Below are 21,447 nucleotides of genomic sequence, written 5' to 3'. Positions count from 1 at the left end.
GCGCAAGTTGGTCCTTAAAATGTGTCTTACCATAGGGCAAAACTCCATGACCAACAGAAAAGGAGTGACCTCTGTACATTGTGCCAGGCACTGCAAGAGGGCAGGGTGCTGGAGGGTCCTGCCAGAGAATTTCAGCAGGTATTATTATACAGACCAGCAATGTAAAAAAATATTCAAAAGTGTTTTATTGGTATGAGGTGCTATTTGTGCACCGAAGAGTAGTGTTGTGTGATGTTTCATACAACTGACCGGTATGGCTGGACCTCTTCAAGAAATTGCATCTGATCCTGGACGCTGGCACTGGCCTTCAGCTCTTTCACCACCACCTGGGTGGTGCTGAGGCCTGCATTGACCTCACCCAGCAGAACCTGCAAGGTTTACGCAACATCAACATGCAGCGGTAAATTTAGAAAGTATCTGAAGGTTAACATACAGTGAGAATGGAAATGACGTGTGAAACAATCCAGGAAGTGAAGTAAATCATAAGAACTCTTATGTGACTGTAAATTTCAACTCTTCTCCCATGGAGTAAACACCCTGACCTAATTAGCCTCAACTCAGCATTCGATATGAGAGCAGGACACATTTTAGAGTCCAGTTATTACAGTAAGGATAAATAATAATGTTGACAAAGTAATATTGAGCGCAAAGTTCTTTTGGATGTCTCAATCTAAAACTGACCGTGCATATGTTTTCAGAAGTAAATAAAAGTTTTACCTTGCCAAACCAGCCATGTCCAATCTCCTTTAGATAGAGCAGACTATGGCGTCCAAGGTCTGATGATTTCAGCAGTTGGACTGGAACAGAGAAACAAAGACATAACATGAGTCTCAGACAGGAAGAAAAGGACTGCTTTAGTGTCAAAGAAGGGAATAAGAGAAAATAAATCTCACAAGAACGTGTTTTTCAACACACTGAACGAAGAAAACAAAGGAAAAATCGAAAGTTAAGTAAGCTGTCTGCAGATACAAAAAATAAATTGAGCCCCAGAGTGCAAAAAAAAAAAAAAACTACAAAGACAGATACAGAGAAAATACAGAAACCCCTCTGAGCAAAACAATACATTTCCTAACTAAAACGTTGCATTTACTGAAGAGCAGATTGCCTGAAGCTAAAGAAACCTGCTACTTTCCATATAAATTAAATTATCCTTTGAGAACAAAGAGTTTTTCTGTCACTACACACAGATTCCCTTCAGAAACACCACAATTCTTCAGAAAATATCGTCTCGTGCACAAAATCAAATACCTCCATGGATCCTCATATTTTCAAGTATGGAGATGTTGAAAGGAAGAGGATGATGGAGCAGTGGAGCGGCCAGCCACTCTGAGCACCGTGATAGGGACTGAGTCTGAGTCCCAGGCTGACATGAAGTACTGGTTCAGAGTGTGAGAACCAAGAGCCCGTGGCCCCGGCCCCAGCCCCAGGCGAGTTAGCCTCATTGTGTGTATGTGAGAAGGAGCCCACGGTCACATTGTGTGTGTGAGAGAGCCTCGGCAGGATTTAACCCTCCGAGCCCTTGCACAGCTGAACAAGCTCACCACGTTGCCTCTCCCCATCTCCACCGAGCTCATCCTCCAACTGGGACACACACACAAAAAAACACATACTGTCCTCATCTAAAGCTCTCCAGCTGTTGAGCAAATACTGAAATCCTTGGTTTCGTATACAGCCTATACTTCCAGCTACAGTAAACAGAGGAGCAGAGAATCTTTAAACTGAACTACAGAACAACAAAAAAAAAAAGACGAGATGGATTTCTGCCCTGGGCGCAGAGATCTTCTGGTCATGTATCCCGCCTGAAGTGACTGTCACGTATGTTGGTTGTGTGCCGTTTGACACGCCAGCTCTATGTGCAGCCTCAAGACACCCAGTAGTGACATAAGGTCCACATAATGCCCCCCCTATCACTCAGGACAGCAGCATTCCTCAGCCAAACATGACACAAACACTGCTCTGTCCGATGCAAAAAAGACCTCTGTCATACACATTCACCACCCCTATCTCTCTGCTCTTAGGTCCTGGTGCATGCCACCACCCTTCCCCTGTCTTTCCTCATTCTGTCACAGACCCCTCACTGTATTCTCCTCATAATGCCAGTCCTCCGCTTGTGCGTTCCATGGACGTTTTAGCCCGGCCTTATGCTCCCCCACTGCCCAGCCGGTTTAAAACGGAGCCATTGTTTGCCTCGCTCACTCACACACTCGCAGTGTCTCCTGGTACCCAGTGCACCAAACACACACTCACAGAAATGAAAAAAAAAAAAAAAAAAAAAAAAGTCACACACAAGGCCCATTCTCCGCTGGAACGCTGGACAGAGGTTGTGTCACAGTGATAACAGAACAACACTTCTCTACCCCAACCTCCAAGCCTCCACTGCCCCTCCTCGACAGAGGAAAAGAGAGAGGGAAATTAAGAAGTCATATTATTCCAAATGTGGAATTTGTGAGCGTGAGTGTGCATTCCTGTCCTACTAATGGCATTTCTTGAAAAGACAGCTCTGCCAGTGGGGATGTAGGGTTGGAAACCCATGCTAACACTTCAAACATTGACTTTGAGGCATTAAGCTTCTATAGGGAGTTTGAAAGCTTGGCACGATCTCCTGAATAAAAGATTAAAGCAACAAGTGGAAAAGAAGAGCTCTCATATGGTTAAAGGCAAACACTGTACTGTGTGTTCAAACTGATGTATGAGTTCATATTGAAAACACCATTCACGGTTAGTGCATAATGTAAACTACTGGTATTTTTTTTTTTTAGCAGTAGTAAGGATGATTCATTGACCCTCTGCATGTTAGTGTGAGGGTGGGTAATTCATGACATGTGAAGGAGTTTCCATTAATTATGCATGGGTAACAACAAATATAAAATACCCTCTTCAGTTAATTATGGCATCAGAAAAAGCTGAATATACTACCTAGAGTCTGTATATGTTACCTAAGCATGTGAAATATACATGTAAAAAAGTAAATACAACAGTACAAAAGGTTCCACTATTTATAGAGAGGAATGAGTCATAGACCGTTCTCCCTCTGAATCAGTGGAAGGAGTCAATCTCCCTCTTTCACGATCTCTCCTTTCACCGTTTACCCATTCCTCACCCTGCAACACCTGGACCAATCATACAGCAGTAGCTATGGGGGAAAGAGGCGAGAATAGTGATTGGCTGTGAGCCTGAGGCTGCCTTGTCCAATCATTGCTGGCGCTTACATCCTGGGATGCTGAGCAGCAACTCACCTCCCTTCTGGCTAAGCATAGTGCAGCGCACACAGCCAGTGACTCATGCAGGGTGAGGCACTCTGAGCACCCAGGATCTGACTGAGATCAACACATATAATCATGTCACATAAATGCAAACGCACACTTGAACATCCTGGGTTTGAGGTAGAATGTCCTGAAGAAATACAAATATGGAATATGAACTAAACAAGCCAAGATAACGTGAACGTGTATTGAAATTCTAACAATAAATGATGAAATTTGCACGCAAAACTGTAAAGTACCAAACAGAATTGATATATTGAAACATGCATTTAACCCTCATCCTTCAGACTGGGGTCCATGCAGACCTTTGAGGTATAGTTTTTGTCATAGATGTTTATTTTTTAATCATAAAAGCTTTTTATGACTCATCAATCAACTTGTTCCTAATGATGCCACATCATTGTTTTATTTTTGTTGCTTTAATTAGTGCTTTTAAAATATACAAATGTTCTGGGGTCCCAGATGACCCCATCGCCACCCAAGTAGTTTTAATAAATTGAACTGTTTATTTAATCAATATTTGCTGTGAGCCCTAAATTAAAATATCACACAGTTTCAAGGGAGGCAGAAGCACTCTGATTTTAAAGAAATGAAAAAATGGAGAACTTCCAAGACTAAAAGTTATCAGATCGCTGGAGACGTCGCTTGATCTACCTAAAACAGACAGATACCCCGGCCATGCTACACATGAAACGGAGAGCTGATACTGCTAGATTACAAGCACCAACCCGAGCGGCAAAGACCCTCCTGGGAGTGAGGAGAACTCCATCTGCTGATGTGACTGAAAAATGATGGGCTGGGAAATCTACTCACAAAAGGTTTTATTTACCTTTGCTGAAGAAATATAGACAAGAAAGTAGAAACTTGCCCCCCTGTTACATGTCAGCAAGCCCTGAACAAAGCATGAGGCAAATTGGGTGCTAGAACTGCCCGGAGTTTAGTTTAATTGTTTTTAGTTGTTTCTGGTTCCTGTACAATCACACTGCCAGCAAGTCAGATTTGCACAGGTGGGTGTTGGCCTTTTCTGCTCATAACATTTATGGACAGAATTTCTAAGTTTAGCCAAAGGGTGGAGGGTGCTGCCGTCAGTGGTCTCAGGATCTCATCTCTGTTTTTCGCAGATGATTTAGTTTTGATGGCGTCATCAAGCCATGACTTTGAAATTCCTGAAAAAGTCACACCAGAATCAAAAGATAGTATAACAGTAATAATAATAATGTGTATTGTATTTGGGACAAAACCTGGAAGTTGTAGAAAAGTAGACAAAATATGCAAAGTAATTGTAAATTTGGGGAAAATTTTTTTTTTCCTTAATGACACTAATTACATAACTAATAAAGTTTTGAATAAATATAAAGTTTTATATTTGATTCTTGCACTAAATCATTCTTGGGGTCCCCAGTTAGTAGTCCATGTATGTTAAATATGTCGGTAGGATGAGGGTTAAGAAAACAGACAGAGCTCTAGGGGTCATGTAAAATAGGGTTAGGCCATTTTCCTCTTCCTTTACATTCAATAAGTTATGCAACACTACAGTAGGTCAGTTTCTAAATATATTGCACAATGGTTAGATGTCTCTTCCTTATTGAAAGACAGAGGGTAAGAGAGAAGAAACAAACAAACAAAAAAACGATAACAAATAAAGGAGGCCAACTAAGCTTGGCAAATTTGCTCAGTTTATAGCTTCCAAACCAATAAAACCACTTGAGAAGTACAGCCTTTGTTACAACTCTTAGAATGGCTTAAAAGAAGCTATGGAGGTCAAGAGGACTGAAAAAAACCCATCAGAATAACCCAAATGAGTAGAAGTTCAAATACACTGCGTGTTGTGTGTTCATGTCGTTGTGCAGTTTCTTACTGGATCTGCCAGGCTGTTTGGAGACAGGCAGGGAGACCTCGGTGAGGGGAAGGATGTAAACCTCGGGGCCATTCTGGGAGGAAGGCGAGGCCAGGGCGGAGAGATCTGCCTGGTACTCCTCTCCCTCTGTGTTTTCAAACTCCTGGTGCAAAGAAACACTCTCGGATTAGTCATCCACTCGCAGTTGTCCTTCCACTGTGATAGTGGGAGACAATGGTTCAACTGTGAGGACATTCAAATGCACTGAGGCACTTCCACCTACCCATATACATTAGTCATGTACATTGTGGGGTGCGCTGTGTGGGACGCTGTGGGGGAACACATAAATGCATGCCACTATTCAAACCGCATACACAAAGCCAGTCTTTATTTCCTTCCTTCAATGTATTCACCTTCTTAAACATCACACACATAATTCTTATTTTTGTGGGGGTTTTTTCATTCGCAGAGAAAAACAAACTACAATGTTGAGCACAGCTCGTCTCACAGGACTTGTTCTAATAGATTTTACTTTGAAAAATAACATCCACATTTGCACCAAAATGTCTCACAGGAAACAACAGTTTTCTGACAGCTACAGGGTTTAAACTGTGCTGTTACATCTGCCAGTACAGTGTTTGCGCGATCTCAGTTTTCCCTGGTGTTTCCATCTGCACAGTTTGACATGCACAGAAAACATTTATTGTCTGCATTGCACACTACACACAAAAAAGCTGTTCACACAGTGTAGGTTGAACCACTACACCACATTCGGAAGAAAAGGAAAAGAATGGGATCTATAATCAGCGATTAAAAAAAACAAAAAAAAACTTTAATCCCTTTTTTCAAGAAGAAAACTCATGGAAAATAATGATCCTCTCTCTTTCCATTCCTTATACTCCATATCCCATATCCTCTACCCTGCCACGTCTGCTTTATCCCACTAAATTCTTTCTATCCCATCCAGAGTAACTCTCCAGTCTGCTGCAGTGTCCTTGCTCCTATACTGCTGTAGTTTGTCCATACTCTCTCCCAAACTGTATATATAAATAGTGCTGATATTAAACCAAGAGGCAGGTTTGTATGAACTACATCAGCTTCATTGTACAGGATTTTTTGAAAAATCCCGTACTGTCATTAAATTGCATGTAGCCTCTCCTCCTCCTCCTTCACTTTTGCATACATATAGCTTCATATATGCTGTTTTCATTCATCCCAATAGGTAGTATTTACTGTTTGTTTATGCAGACAAGGATCACCATTCTGGCTACAACTGCTAAAAAAATAACAAAAAGGCAGTAGACAAACTACATTATAAGACATATAGTAAGGAAGGTTACTATTGCTAGGATAAGTTAAGGAGACTGCATGAGGTGAGAGTCCCACGTGTTCAATTACAAGTGTGCTATTTTAAATACACAAAATTATATTTTCAAGTGCTCTTTTCATTTATTGTTCAGAAGCAGCACAGGTCCCAGTCTACAGTCCCTTAAAGGCTAATATACTCCATACACTGCACATATGATGGCATTTCATTAATTCAAATTATTTGCTAGGAATTCTCATTCAAATGTATTTTCCTGAAAGAAATTCCGATTGAAACCCTAAACTTTAAGTGTATGCTTTCTGTGAGTCGAAACACCAGAATAGTCCAAAATGGCATTTGACAATTTTTTACCTTGCTGGCAATGCACATTATTAGAAATCCTAATTAACACAATAAAGATGGTCATGTGTTACAACAGCCATTATCTTTAAGACCAACTGAAAGTAGTTTCTGTGACTCAAGAGCCTTGAACTGAGCATTTTGGTCACTGCTATATTGGTGTTTTGAAACCTGACATGAGAGTGAGAGGTGGATCTGACTGAGAAACTGATGGACATGGAATACTCATATGGCAATGACTTGTCAATAACACAATAGAACTAGTGTATACTAAGGTCAGAGATCAAAGGTCATCTTGCCACAGATTTCTATACAAATAGGCAGGTGATTAAAGGAAAAGTAAATCTGATTTCACAAACCTTGGTGCTGCTGGAAGACCATTTTTCCAAAAAAAAAATCTTCCCTTATTTGGTGTTGTAATGATAGTGATGGAAACACTGTCTAAAACAGCAATCCAAAATCTCCCAGAGGTGTGCAGTTGGATTGGGAGATGATGTCTGTGAAGGTCAAAGATATTTTGTGCCTCTTCAGCCGCTTAGCATGGGGAAATTGTCATCCTGGAGGAGACCACTCCTATCAGAATAGAAGTGTTTCATCATGGGATAAAGGTTTTTATCCTCTGAACTGATTTGGAGTGACCTGTTTCTTTAAAGGGACAAGTAGAGCCAAGCCATGCCTGCCAACAGTTTGGATCAGCACAACAGAGCCACTGGATACTCTTAGTAGGGGTATCAGTGCAGCTGCTTCCTCTGATTTATCTAGTTGGAAAAAGCAGATTGGCTAAAGCTATCCTTTTTCACAAAAACAGCTCCATCCATCCATCCATCCATCCATCCATCCATCCTCTAGTTAATAAACCCATAGCCCACCTCCTACCTGCAGCAACCACTGAGGTAAAGAAATAGAAAAGAGAAAGCTAGAAGAAATGATAAAGGATTGTACTGAGCTGCAGGTTGGACTAATGCTGGATATTTGAATGGCTGTTTCTGTGTGTGCTGTTCAACATGTGTTATAAAACACTCATGTGTACATAGGAATGTGTGTGTGTGTGTGTGTGTGTGTGTGTGTGTGTGTGTGTGTGTGTGTGTGTGTGTGTGTGTGTGTGTGCCTTTCTCATTGAGCAGAACCATCTGCCACTCTCCTCCGAGTAAAGTGTGAAAGCGAGCACCTGGCTGTTACTCAGCACTGCACAGCTCCCCAGAGAGTCTTCAGTTTAGAAAGCACTTAATATCCAGCCTTGCACTACATGCACCAGTAAGAACACTGCGATGAAGAGGAATAATGAAGCTTTTTGGGCAGTGCAGCAGTGCAATTTTGCAGTCCCACATGACTGCACACCTTACAAGTGAGCTGTTGAGTGATAAGCTGTTGCCAAAGAGAGGGACAGATTGGGGGACCACTTAACCATGATGTGATTCTTGGTGTTAACCCAAGAAAGAGAGATGAATATTTGAAAATATCTAAACTCTAAGATTGAAATATGCAACGTCAGTCATGTCTTTGTGCAAGACATTGACTCTTTAACAGTAGGGCAGTTATTTAGTAGTTTAATTTTCATCCTCAACTCTCTGATGACATGGTGCTGGAAGACAGTATTCAATATAGACTCAATAGTGCTATATTGGTTTATCAACCAGTCTGAAAGGTGGAGCTATGTTTCATGAAGACAAAAAAAATCAGCTCCTGTGTGGTGGTGTTTTAGCAGCTTAAGCCATCCTTCTGTCATTATTTGTTTCACAGTATAACGCAGACCAGCAAAAAGTAGACACGCTGAGGCTTCCACTCTTCTTGCTGGTTATTAAACCATACTTTCACATAATGAGGCAGAGGCGATCTGGCATGGGAGAGACAGACTTTGGAACACACACACACACACACACACACACACACACACACACACACACACACACACACACACACACACACACACACACACACACACACACACACGCACACACACGCACACACACACACACACAAAAACACACTTATCCACTAATAGGAAAGGTTCAGCAGTTGTTAAAGGTACCTCCTTATGTGGTGCTCATTAGTGACACTGTTATGCCTGCAGGATGTACAGTACCTACCGGAGGCAGTTCCCAGTGATTCTCATCACATATAGTAGATGCACAAGAAACAAGCAGCTCGGCTCTAATCTTCTCCTGCACTGTCCTCTGCTTTCTACAGCTATCTAATCAACAACAGCAATGCCAAATAAAGTTTTCATCCTCCCATTTGAATACTGTGATTGAATTTGCTCCAGTAATTACAACTAAAGACACTGTTATCGAGTCAGGGCTGTAATGTAACCATTCCCCAGCGAAAAAGAGTTACATCAAAATACAAGACAAATATAATTTGACAAAATGAAAATATATTTCAATGCTAATTCCATAAAACAAGGAGCATGTTCATGGGAAACTTATAATGTCAAGGAGCAGGCACTGGAGTGACACTAGAGTTAGTGCTCCATCTCCATCTCTCCATATGCCCCCTGCCTGTGTCAGTCACTGTTAGCCCTCATCAGCTGCTCAGTTCAGCGCTGATGTTTGACACAGCATGACTGAGTCATGCTGGCAGCCAAAGGCAACACAGAGACAATGTGTGCCAGTCTGGAATGGGTAAGGATACTTCACTTGCACACAATGAGACAATAGTCCTTAGCAAGACTTAAACACTTAAGGCATGCCTTAATGAAGGAGTAAAAGAAGGTATATTCACTTCAGTTAATTAATTCAGTACAGGACTGTGGATAAGTCTTGAGCCAAACCATATTTCTTTATTTTGCTAAGAAAATGTGAAATAGCTGCAGTAATTTATTCACACACAAGCCAACATAAAAGGAAAATACAACATAAAAGGCAAAACAGTTTTTGTACAATCCTAAGAAGCTTGAAAGTCAGTATTTGGCATGACCACCTTTATTCTTCAACCCAGCCTGAACTCTCTTTATCAAGCTTTATTCAGGAATAGTTCTCCAGGCTTCTCAAAGTTCGTCTTTGGATGTTGGGTGCCTTTTGCTTCATTCTCTATTAAGATGATCCCACACTGCTTCAGTAACTTTAAGGTCCAGGCCCTAGGGAGGCCAATCCATGACTGATAGTGTTGCATTGTGTGTTTTTCTGTACAGTTATGCTTTTCCTACATGGGTAGTGCGTTTGGGATTACTGCCGTGCTGAAAAACCATATGTTTTCTAGATGGTATTGCATGTTGGATTAAACTCTGATGGTACTTTTCATGATTCCATCAATTCTGACTTTCAGATACTAGTCATCAGCTGTAGATACCGTAGGCCTGTCACTTCTTCGTTTGTCCTCCGCTTGTCCAGGTTCCTCAGTTTTTTAAGGATGCACTGCCACACTGCAGTGTGAAACTGAGTGAAGAAGCAGCCAATGTTCAAAGAAAAACCTTGAAAGACCTTTAGAAAGCCTGGAGAACTATTGCTCAAACCACTTGGAAGTAAACTGTGAAGAAATGATGGATGGCTCATTACTTGTGCACGGTACTATAGATATATTTGTTTTAATTTATTGTAAATAGATAAATTAGGCAAACTTCAGCCTCCCCTGCCCCCTTGTATTTTTTCTTCTTCTCCTTCTACAGGTCGCCCACAGATAACTCACAGATCATTACGTTCTCTTGACATTCACTGTGTGCACAGTTGGTGCTACTCTCACCACGTCCAGCTGGGGGCAGCAGGGAGCTCACCTTGAAGCCGATGTCTCCCTTCTTGCAACAGAGGCAAGCCAGCATGAGGAAGACGAAGGTGAAAAGGCCAGAAAAGGAGACAGCTACCACTGCCAGAGACGAGGGCCAAGACAGCTCGCTCAGTGGAGCCCCATCTGCAACATTAGAAGATAAAGCGAGTGTTAAAAGGATGGACCCGGAGATCAGATGGCAAACTGCAGTCATACGGGAAATTAAAACCAAAGCACAGACAGAGGTGATTTGTATACAAACAGAAGATTTGTGGATGTTTATCGGCACGCTTGCCGAAAGAAGCACGACTCCTCATTTGCATTTTCTTCAGTTTTATATTCATCTCCATAGACTGCATAGAAAGTAGGCTGCGGTAGATTAATTACAGTTGTTACTATGCACTCTGAGTCATGGAAGCTGAAAGTTTTAAATCGCCCACAAAAACAATTACTGCTTAATAAATTAACAAAACAGCAGTGGAGTAGGAGTGGTGGCTCATTCTATTTCAGTGCAAAAAGAAAAGTGATGATGAAAATGCTGTGTACTTTTAAATGTGCTTTTTGTTTTCTTCAGTACAACCCAAACTGCCCTCAATGCAGAGTTTGCAATTATAAAATAACTTTGTGCAAGTTATTCACAATCTGCCAGTGTTTTTCCTGAATGCATATGTGCTGCACACATGTGTTGATTTGTCTTTTAGCCTGTAGTAAGTTAGAGAAGGCCAGAGGGCCAGATGTCAGAGTTTGGAGCATCTACATAAGCTGATTTACAGTGTTCAACCTGCTGCCAGCACAGATGGAGGAGACAAAGGAAGGAGTAGAGACAGAGGGAGAGAGACAGACTCTGAAAGAAGGATTAGAACAGATACAAACATGCAGGCATGAAATAACAGTAATATTTCCACACATCTCAAGACATTTATTTAAGATTTCCCTCTCTTTTGTTTCTTCATGACTTTTCATTGATATCCACTGTAACAAAACTATTTTCACCATCAGTGCTCAAACTACTGATTGGTGAGGGAATTAACCTCCAGTCAGTTAAATATTAGATGCTCAGTGGAGGATGATTTTATTGTTATTTAACCATTGTCCACCTCAGCAGTTTGTTGGGAGAGGAGAGTTTTAATATTGCTACTATTTTACAGGATACAAACATACAAAACATGTATGAGACATTTAAGCCATTTCCCCTGTATTTAGGATAATCCCTTTATAGTCCCTTTAAACCTTTTAGTCACTCAGATTTTTTAAAGAGCACATTTTCAATCTTTAGGTTATTTAGCACTTCCTCAGAGATTTCCTGAACTCAAAAGGAATGCCAGCATTTTACTAATAACCTTCAGATGTTCTAGATGCTGGAATATGATTTTTATTCCCTTCAATAGATGAATAAAAGTCTTTCAAACTCTGAAATGCAAGCACTGCATTAAAAAGGGTTATTAAAGTGACAGTGGTGGCATCACTATGATGTGATCCCGAATAATGTTTTTACATTTTAGTGACCTTGCCATTGAGGCTCACACAAATTTTAAGAGATAAACTTTCAAAATTATAGCTGATGCACAGTTACCCCATACCTTTGTCAGCAACCTGTTAAAGAAGAGGAGTGGCGTGTGTGTGTTCAATCCAGGATCCCTTCATTACTTTACCACCACGAAGTTAACAAACACAAGCAAACCCCAGCGCTGACTAGGATCACTGTGGTCTGTGATTCTTGTTTTTTTTTTTGTTTTTTTTTTACAGCTTTCTGACTGAGACCCAGCAGTCCTGACCCATTTGGCTGCAGGGAACACACTGTTCCAGCCCCGACAGCTCCTGCAACCCAAACAGAACTACTCCAACCAAAGCTTAGCTCTAAGGTCATGGCTGCAAAGCCCTGTATACCCTACATTTGCATACACATGAATGCACAAAGCAAACAGACAGGAGCAGGTTCCTATGTGAAGACTGCTTTAGGAACTGCAGTGTGCGAGTGTATATGTGTGGGCACTGACCCGCCAACACATCACCATGGTAACATCCTGATGGCCAGCACATATTACTTGATTGGCTTTTACAGTGTGGTAAACCTCATGCCCCTTCCCTTTTGCTGATGCCGTGTCTGCTGAGAGAGAGCATGTATATGTGTGTGTGTGTGTGTGTGTGTGTGTGTGTGTGTGTGTGTGTGTGTGTGTGTGTGTGTGTGTGTGTGTGTGTGTCTCAGTATGTGAGAGCTTGTGAACTGGAAAAGACGGTGATTATGAAACTAAACAAAGCAGTGCCCTTTCTGGATCCACCAAATGCCACAACACACAGCCTGTGCAGAGGTTGATAGAGAAATGGGGATGATCCTTCAAATGCCTTAAATTGTGACCAGTCATAGGATACTAGAGGGACTGAAAAGATGCTAAGTACTGAGAAGTGAACTATTAAAACCAAAGGAAATGTGCAACCTTTCCCTCTGCAATCATACAGACAAATTTCCAGCACAATATTAAACATTTTACCTGTGTTATTCGCACTGTTACCCTAAAGAATATACTGAACATATGTATATATGCACAGATTCAAGACTCAGTACTTTACTGACATCCAACTAACTTGTAAGGAATTTTCTTTTGTAGCCTCATGACAGAACAACAAACAAACACAATGCATTATAAGAAATGAGAATAAAATGTTGAGTGCTTCAGAAGGCAGTAAATTAAAAGAAAGTAAGAAAGAAAATCTTATAAAATGAAAATGAAAATGTCAAGTGCCAGCACTTTGCATTAAGTTACTGCTGCGCAATTTAGGTGCCCGGAGGACTGGATTGATGGATGAATGTGAGGAAGGAGGAGGGAGTGGGGAGTGGGGAGGAACCATGCTGTGCAGATGGTGCCAGAAACAGAAATGGTACATGCTGAATCAGAGGGCACAGTGACTCAGAACCCATTGAAGGACACAACATAAAACAGACACACACATGTTGTCATTTCTGAAGGAGACTATTAGGTTGGCTGTCATCATGTACAAGCCCTGGGGCTGATCAATTGTTCCTGTTTCTGCTCACTATCAATAAACACTCTCTTTCTCACAGTAAGAAAATGATGCTTCACACGGTGTACAGTGGAGTATATGTCAAGCTATCTAACCTGTTTCATGAGGAACAAGCTTGGCTTTTTGCAAAGCAGTTTTAACCTTGGTGAACTGGTTTTGTTAACTTCCACCTAACTCACTTACGTACAGCTCAAAAAATTGTACACTTAGAGGCAGATTATATGCTGTGCCTAAATAAAGGGTCTGTTTTTGTTCACTGAGCTCATTCCACAGGCTGCATTTTGGGTCCTTTATTCACAACACATGACAAATCAGATCATAAGCACTAGTAAAATATAACCACCATGTGGACTTTGCTTTTGAAGCTTCATCATCTCTAGATGTCACAAGTGATTTGTGGATCTGACTGCAAAATCAAAGCAACATGTTAGTCAAGCCCTATAAGCATTCCCTATTTTATGACCTATTTTACTCTTACAATAATTTACATAATGAATATTATATTTTAAATAAGTCTTGGAACTAGTGGTTGAGACCTTGATACTGAAATATTGTGCAAGCTTCTTTTGAATGTTTATTGGATGGTGGGTTATCATTTTACTAGGAGGCTCTTCTAATTCAGCTAAATTATTCTAATGCATTTACACAGCAGTAGCTCAAATTAATATCAGTAAGGTGTTTTTCAAGCAAGCACCCTTTCCAACTATAAGCTTTGGGAATCAATTTAAGAAAAACTGCAAATACCAGCAGTGGAAGTAAGGTTTTTCACAGTGATTCCCACTTCAAACCACCTTTACTTTGAGTCAATGGAATACAAGTACCTAGTCACTGCCTTACAATTATGTATAAGTGCATGATTGGCAAGGTGGAGGTTTTAGGACAGACAGAGGTTAGGGAATCCCCAGGAAGAGATGCAAAAAGCTGCAAATGCAAGTGTGTCTGCTTCTCTGCACATCCCATCACCACCAGGACTCTGCCGAAGAGGACTTTGAAAATGGGTCAGTAAACAGGTGACTGTAGAATCCATATCTGTTCCCTTTTTAGCTTCCCACTTTCAAGTTAGAAATATAATAGTCATATTCTAGGATATTTTTCAATTTTTAGCCAAAATTACTGCATTGGGATCATCCTTTATTAAGTCTTCATTCTTTACCAGAAAGTTGAATACAGTCATCCAGAGAAAAATCTTTGGTATAAGTTGTTTAAGTATGACATTTGAAAACTCTATCTCACTTCCTCTTTGAGGAATTGTGAACCAACTCGTGGTCCTCCATAAATATTTGAGAGGCACACATTAGTTCACCAGCTGCACAGAGAAATGAAAATAAAGCACTTAAATCCGTGCTCTTACCCATTTTATTAAAAAGCTGTCTTTAGGACTGAAGAGAAATGAGAAATGTCCTGAAAGACAGGAGAGGTGAGTGATGGAGTCACCGTGCCACCCCCACAATTCAAGCTGATGATGGCAAGGATGCACTGGGATAAAGGGAGGGATGAAGAGAGAAACAAAGCAGTGGCGTAACAAGGATGAATGAATGAGGCCATCGCTGTTTGCATTGCTTTGCATTTCCTAATGGTGGGTAACATTCACAGTCTTTCTTCCTTAAACCCGTCTTAGCGTTGCCACTCTGGATCGGGTTGAGTTTGCGTGAATAAAGTCTGGGTTGTGCTGTCAAACAATCTAACACTAGGCTCAGGATTGATGTGCACATCTCACGTCATCAGTGGCTGAAGAAAATCTGCTGAGTCCTTCGCAGCCATAGAGCTGACAATGCAAATTCAAAACTAAATAATGGTCATAAAATGCAAACAGCAGAGTGGCTATATCAGAAGCAGCTGACTGCTCACCACATCAGTGCAGGAATAAGGTCTACAAATAGTAATGAATGTGAGACGAACCATATTGCTGTCTGACACTGCTCCATGAAATACCAGAGGCAATGACAGAAAGTAATAAAGAGTGAGCAAGAAAAATAGACATGTCGAAAGCTCAAGGCCTACAGCATGAAGCAAGGAGAAAAGCAAAGCTCAGCATGTATGTACATGTGTTTGTTTGTATGTGTGTTCATGCATGCATATGCAGGATGAGGATATGGTGTGTTAAGCACAGCCACTGAGCTTTTAATGGTATATCATAAATAAACCAGTAAGGTAGAGCTTTCTGTTGCTGTGCAGCTGCTACAGCCCACTTAACCAACTGAAAAACAGATCTACTGCTTCCTAAATGCAACTATGGGTAGCTACATGGTGCTCGTGATCCTTATGCATTTAAAAAGTCTGTTCCAAATGGACACAAACAGGAGACGGAGAGAGGACAAAGTAACTGTTTTTTTCAGGACAGAATGAGCATATTAAGATCTCCTTCCCACACTCATATCAAGGCCAGAGCAAAGCCATGTGTTCATAGTCGCATGCAGACATAAGAATTTGCACCCACACAGAAAACCCAGTAAAGGTGGTGGACTAGGCTCCATAACATTGGACTAATGAGGTCCATGAGGAGGAGCACTTACACACAGATAATATTGTATTCTATGATTCAGACTGAATACAATTAAATGCTTTGCCCTCTCCGAGATCCTGCGTCTGCTTGCTGCGCACCTCTGTTTAGCTCTTTGCTTCAGTCTGTCTCTACTCTCTCTGGTAGCTCTTATTTTTATTTATTTATTCTACCAAGGGGCCTGCGAGGTGGGCAGCATGCCAGGCTACACACCACTGCAATCAAACTGTCTTGAGAAACAGTGGGGGTGAGATACTGTTTCAACTGCAATTAGTATTCAGTAGATTGGGCATGTTTTAAACAAGTAGTGTGTTAAATGAAAGCCTGTGTGTGTGTGGTCAGTGGGCAAAGACTGTTTTTTGTGAGTGTTAGGAAGTGTCATTAAGATGACACTTTGTTTGACATCCATTCATCAAGAATGCAGTAAGTTTTAGTCTGTGGTGGTTAGCGTCACCACTTATGCAACAGTAGGCTAGTTGCTGCCTTTTTTACACCTTTAATGCACTTCCACCCTCTCTCAATCCTACCAACAGGAAAGCCTGAAAATCTGTGAAAGACACACACACACACACACACACACACACACACACACACACACACACACACACACACACACACACACACACACACACACACACACACACACGCAGAAGAGGAGAGCAGAAAACAGCCCAAATTTACATTTAGGACAGTGCTGGAGGGGCAAACAAGCTTCTCCATCTGCCCTGCCTGGGCTGTACCAAGTGGCTTCCAACAATAACACATTTGCTTTTGCACACAAATCCAATAGCAGAGAGGGAAGAATACTGGGGATGTGCTTACAGTAGGATACAGCATAAAGACCACATAGAGAAAGGCACGCTGAAGTGTGACCTTTGGGTTTAGATTTGCAGTTCAGTTATGAGGCACAAGAAATATGCAACACATAAAACTTAAAAATCCATACAGAAAACATGCAAGAGCTCCAACAATCTTTGAATAAATTTTGCAGGATGAGAGAAACAAATCAACAATCAAAACATTTTGATTCCAGTCGCTGATATTCCAATTTTGGGTGATTGACAAGGAGCTGCCTTTGTGAATATTTGATGATTCTGCACTGCTTTTGTACATGTTGATGTAATCTGAGGACCAGCTTGAGTCTTCTTATGTGTACGAGCATCCGGGGATGCAGAGTTGCTGGAGTTAGCTCCTGCTTTTTCATTTAGTGGGATGTAGTAGTTTGACAGTCTGGCTTCCCAAGAGAGAAACAACATATGACAAGTTGCATGAAGATGAGAGACACGAAAATGCTCTGAAGAAAGCAAGAGAACTAAAGCGGGACTGAGGGGTGCAGGAGCTAAAAGAAACAGCACAACAAGCACAGGACTGTAACGACACAGGGACGAACACAGAAACATACGGAGGAGAAAGCAGTCGACGACAAATACACATGAGCACAGATGTCAGACTAAGGAAGGGTTGGCAGCAGAGGGAACAGCATGACATGATTAATGGCAGGATATGGTATCCTCCACCATCTTACATCCGCTTTGCTGTTCTCTAGTCATGCTCTGTGCATGACTGCAGATAGCAGAGGGATGTGCAGGCCTGTAGAGAGCCATGATAACTGTCATTAACTGGGAGTGAGCACCCAGGAGGACCACCATGGATCTGCATTATAGGCCTGCCATGTCCATCCCCTGACAGTCCAAGCAAGGGCACACTATTGACAAAAAAGGGTTTGGATATCAACTCTGCTCATGACAGACAGATCTTTTAAGACTGAACAATTACAAGACCAGGGCACTGAATGTAAAAGTGTTAGCTGCAACATTTAACATTAATAATTCATATCTTTGAGACATTATTATGATTTATGTGCAGCCCATTACAGAGGAGACTAGCAGCCTCTGCTGGCCTTTACCCTGCATTTTATAGTGTGCGCTGCTGGGTGAGATTCTGAAGGAAATCTGCTGAATTTGGGTAATTATTATGCAGCATAAAAGAATCAAAGCTGTTCACAGTTTATTATTAACTAGGAAACAGAGTTGCATGAATGAATGGGATGAAAATATGCTTACCCTCTTGAGTCCACTAGAGTAGGAAACTTGACAGAGCATTCTGTGATGCATTACCAAACACACACATATATTCATGCACAGAGATTTTATCGTGTTATATGACTGAGATAAATGAACAGATAGTGTCATGATAGAACAACATGAACCCCTCTATACAACACATATGTATAAATACCCATATTTGTGCTTAGTGATACAAAAAAAACACAAACACAAATTTTAGCACATATAAAAGTAACATGCAGCTTTCATAAGATGACCTACAAGGATTGATGTGGATACTCAACTAAAGATTTTCCTCACCATTTACATTAAGAGAATATAATCTATATTTAATTACTACCTCTAACAGCTCTGGATTCAACACGAGTTTGAGTTCTACTTAAAATGGCCACTTAATGTTTTGCTATTGGCTTCGCAGTAATGAATATATAGATGTAATCATTTGGTGCCTTAGTGAGTGGTTACAATCTAACCATTTCTGTATCACTGCTGTCTAGGCTGTAAGTATGAAAAGGAAGGATGGATGTAAACAGGAATCAATGCCTTTAAAAAAAAAAAAACCTTGATATTCAGATCACCATTGCTTTATATACAAAAAAGATGTATGAGATCAATTCTATTTTGTGTCCCCTATGCAAAGGCTGTGTCTGTAAAGTTAAACAAAAGCTATGAGAATTATCATTCTACATAAAGTAATAACTATACTAATTGTACTGCAATAGCCTTTATTAATATAGACAGAAAATATTAATATAGAGAGAATATAATAGTCTTTCCCCTAAACTGTATAAAAATGACATAAATCAAGTCACACAACTTTTACAGCTACTGAATTGTATGAAGTATCATCAGTGACAGAGCTGTGTGCATACACACCTGACAGAACACAGCTCTGCACTCACATTACACCACACTTTTTCAAGCCTCAGGCTGATAGACAGATTTAATGCATGTGCAAACCATGCACTCTAGACAACATTTCAGCCAGTCTTATGATGTATATACAAAAGAAGTGTGTGCCTGTGTGTGTGTGTGCGTTTGTGTGTGTGTGCGCAAAAAAAAAGAAGCTGAAATGCAAATATTCCTGAGCAAAACAAGTTAGTATGATGCACTTCCATGTTTGTCTGTTTCCTGATGCTACTGTTAAACACATACCCCCTCTCTGACCCAAATGCAGAAAATACACATATGCACACTTTCCAACCGAATGCCTTCTGCTTCTCAAACCAGCAGCTGTCCATTTGTCATCCTATCATAAGGCAATCCTAAAATTTGACTGCATATCAACCTTGCTTTTTAATTAGCTCCATTCAGTTACTGTGTGAGATGTTGCTAAATTGCCATCAGTGTGATCTGACATTTACACAGCCGAATGTAACACTCTCTAAGATAAACAACTACGCAACTGGAGACACAAAGCTTTAAACAACTGTGGCACACCACATCATCGCACAGAGAGCACATAGAGAAGACATAGATGGTTCCCCTTAACTGCTTAAATCCACTTCATTCTTATTCTAGTTCCCCCAGGGGAGGACTTATGTAACCAAAGTGCTTGGTGCTACACATGAAGAGATGAATAATCAAATAGTCTGTGGTGGCTGGCTTGTACTGACCAAGTCAGTGGGAGGAGCTTTTAGAGCAAGTACAGATACCATTTTAAACATCTTTTCTCTCTGTCATCACCCGTGCCTTGGTTACAGCCTGCTTTGGTGTGCCCATTTGTATGTGGGGACATGTGAAAGCCTTCCTGCATGTGGAACATGCATGCCAAGTTATGTTGTAGAGCACGGTAGTGACAGAAAATGTGTGTGCTACTATCTGTAACATGCACACTTGATGCCACTGCCACCTCCAGGCACTAGGGGTGAGTGCTGAAAGACAGCCTCCCACGGTGCTGCATTGCCAGTTTGTTGGTGTATGGGTGCTTCCTTTTAGGTCAATCCATTGTCTTTTTGCAGTGACAGTGAAGCGCTGCATATTTAGTCTGAACATAGGATGCTACCAGGTTTAAACACACACACACACACACACACACACACACACCACACACACACACACACACACACACACACACACACACACACACACACACACACACACACACACACAACACACAAGGGCAATGCACATCTGCTTCCTCTCCTGATGGGAGCGCTCTCCGTGGTGCTGAAGCAATAGTAGGCCAGGTGTTGGCTGCAGTTGTCATTGGTGCAGAAAGCCACAAACTACTGCATGCGTCCAGGGGTTACTTTACCCCTGGCCGCACAGACCAAACCCCAGCCTAGTTATGTGGGCTGATGAAGGGCTGATGAAGTCAATCCTGCTATGGTGTGTCTGTCTTGGCTGATGACTTATATAATGCCAGCCAGTGTGACAGCTGACTGGGCTCCATGGTTGTTTTCCTCTGCCTGGATGTGTGTTTTTGAACATGTGTGACTGTTTGTGTGAAAGTGTGCAAAGGTAGAGCACACCATGTTCTTACACAGCCTGGGGCGTGGAGAGGAAGTGCAGCTGTGGAGGTTGGCTTGAGGGGTGCTGCAGTTCAAACGCTATCTGAATTTGAGCTTTGATGTCAAATCAACCAAGTGTTTGTGCGCATGAGTGTGCGTGCAAAATGCAAAACTGGATTACGCTGTTAAAATGGTCAGTTTGCAAAGCCCAAAATGGTGGAATAATGAAGAATCTGACATTTTTATCCTTCCATCAGCTTGCATGTATAATTATAGTTTTGTGTTATGTGTTAAATTGTTGTGTGTGCATAATGTTAGTCTGTTTTACTAATCTACAAATAGCATATTCAGCGACTACAGCTAATTCCTCTTTGAGTATGTCCCTCCCCTTTAAGGGTCTCCAGCATTTCTCTGTCCTTAGCGCTGGCTGGAGAAATGATTGGTTCCTTTTAAAACACACCCCCTCCATCTCCTAGGCAACATTGATTCTCAGTCCAATTACTAGAAAGGAATCAGATCGCTGGTGAGGGCCTGCTCTCATGAGAACTATAGATCATTATGACAGGAGTGACAATCCAGACCCCATACTTAATTCCAGCTATATACAAGGCACATGCACAGTCCCACTCATGCCGCACCCAATGCACCTAAAATGAGCTGAATTCTTTATACATGTGAAGCATTGAAAGTGTCAGTGAGGCTTTTCAATCTGCCACTTTAAGCTGAAGAAAGAGACCATACTTCACTGAATAATCCTGATGTGGAATGTTTCAAAAACCTGTGTTCTCCTCTAGGAAGGAAATACAGAAGCAGCAACATTATAGATGGCCCAGAAGAGCTTCAGTTAGCAGGCGTTTACACGTAATTTAATTGGGAGCTATTTATCATTTTTTTCAAATTAAAAGAACACACTCTTTGATTTGTTTGTATCATATTGCACTC

The 21,447-nt window shown here is 41.2% G+C and overlaps 1 protein-coding gene across 2 annotated transcripts in view; it reads right to left on the bottom strand.

The window, feature by feature from the left end:
- The window catches only part of aatka (apoptosis-associated tyrosine kinase a), a 30,006-nt gene that overhangs the window by 6,970 nt on the left and 1,589 nt on the right, over positions 1-21,447 (bottom strand). The window contains exons 3-7 of one of the 2 annotated variants that reach the window (XM_030735701.1): positions 10,476-10,609; positions 5,122-5,263; positions 718-797; positions 250-368; positions 31-118 (exon numbers count right to left, since the gene is read on the bottom strand). In XM_030735701.1, the coding sequence (XP_030591561.1) occupies positions 31-118; positions 250-368; positions 718-797; positions 5,122-5,263; positions 10,476-10,609 (563 nt within the window). Of the gene's footprint in view, positions 1-30; positions 119-249; positions 369-717; positions 798-1,248; positions 1,836-5,121; positions 5,264-10,475; positions 10,610-21,447 lie in introns of those variants that run through there. The other variant, XM_030735703.1, reaches the window with a different exon arrangement.

This window comes from Archocentrus centrarchus, chromosome 8 (genome assembly GCF_007364275.1).
Source record: "Archocentrus centrarchus isolate MPI-CPG fArcCen1 chromosome 8, fArcCen1, whole genome shotgun sequence".
In the NCBI taxonomy this organism is placed as follows: domain Eukaryota; kingdom Metazoa; phylum Chordata; class Actinopteri; order Cichliformes; family Cichlidae; genus Archocentrus; species Archocentrus centrarchus.
This window is presented reverse-complemented; position numbering and strand designations above follow the sequence as displayed.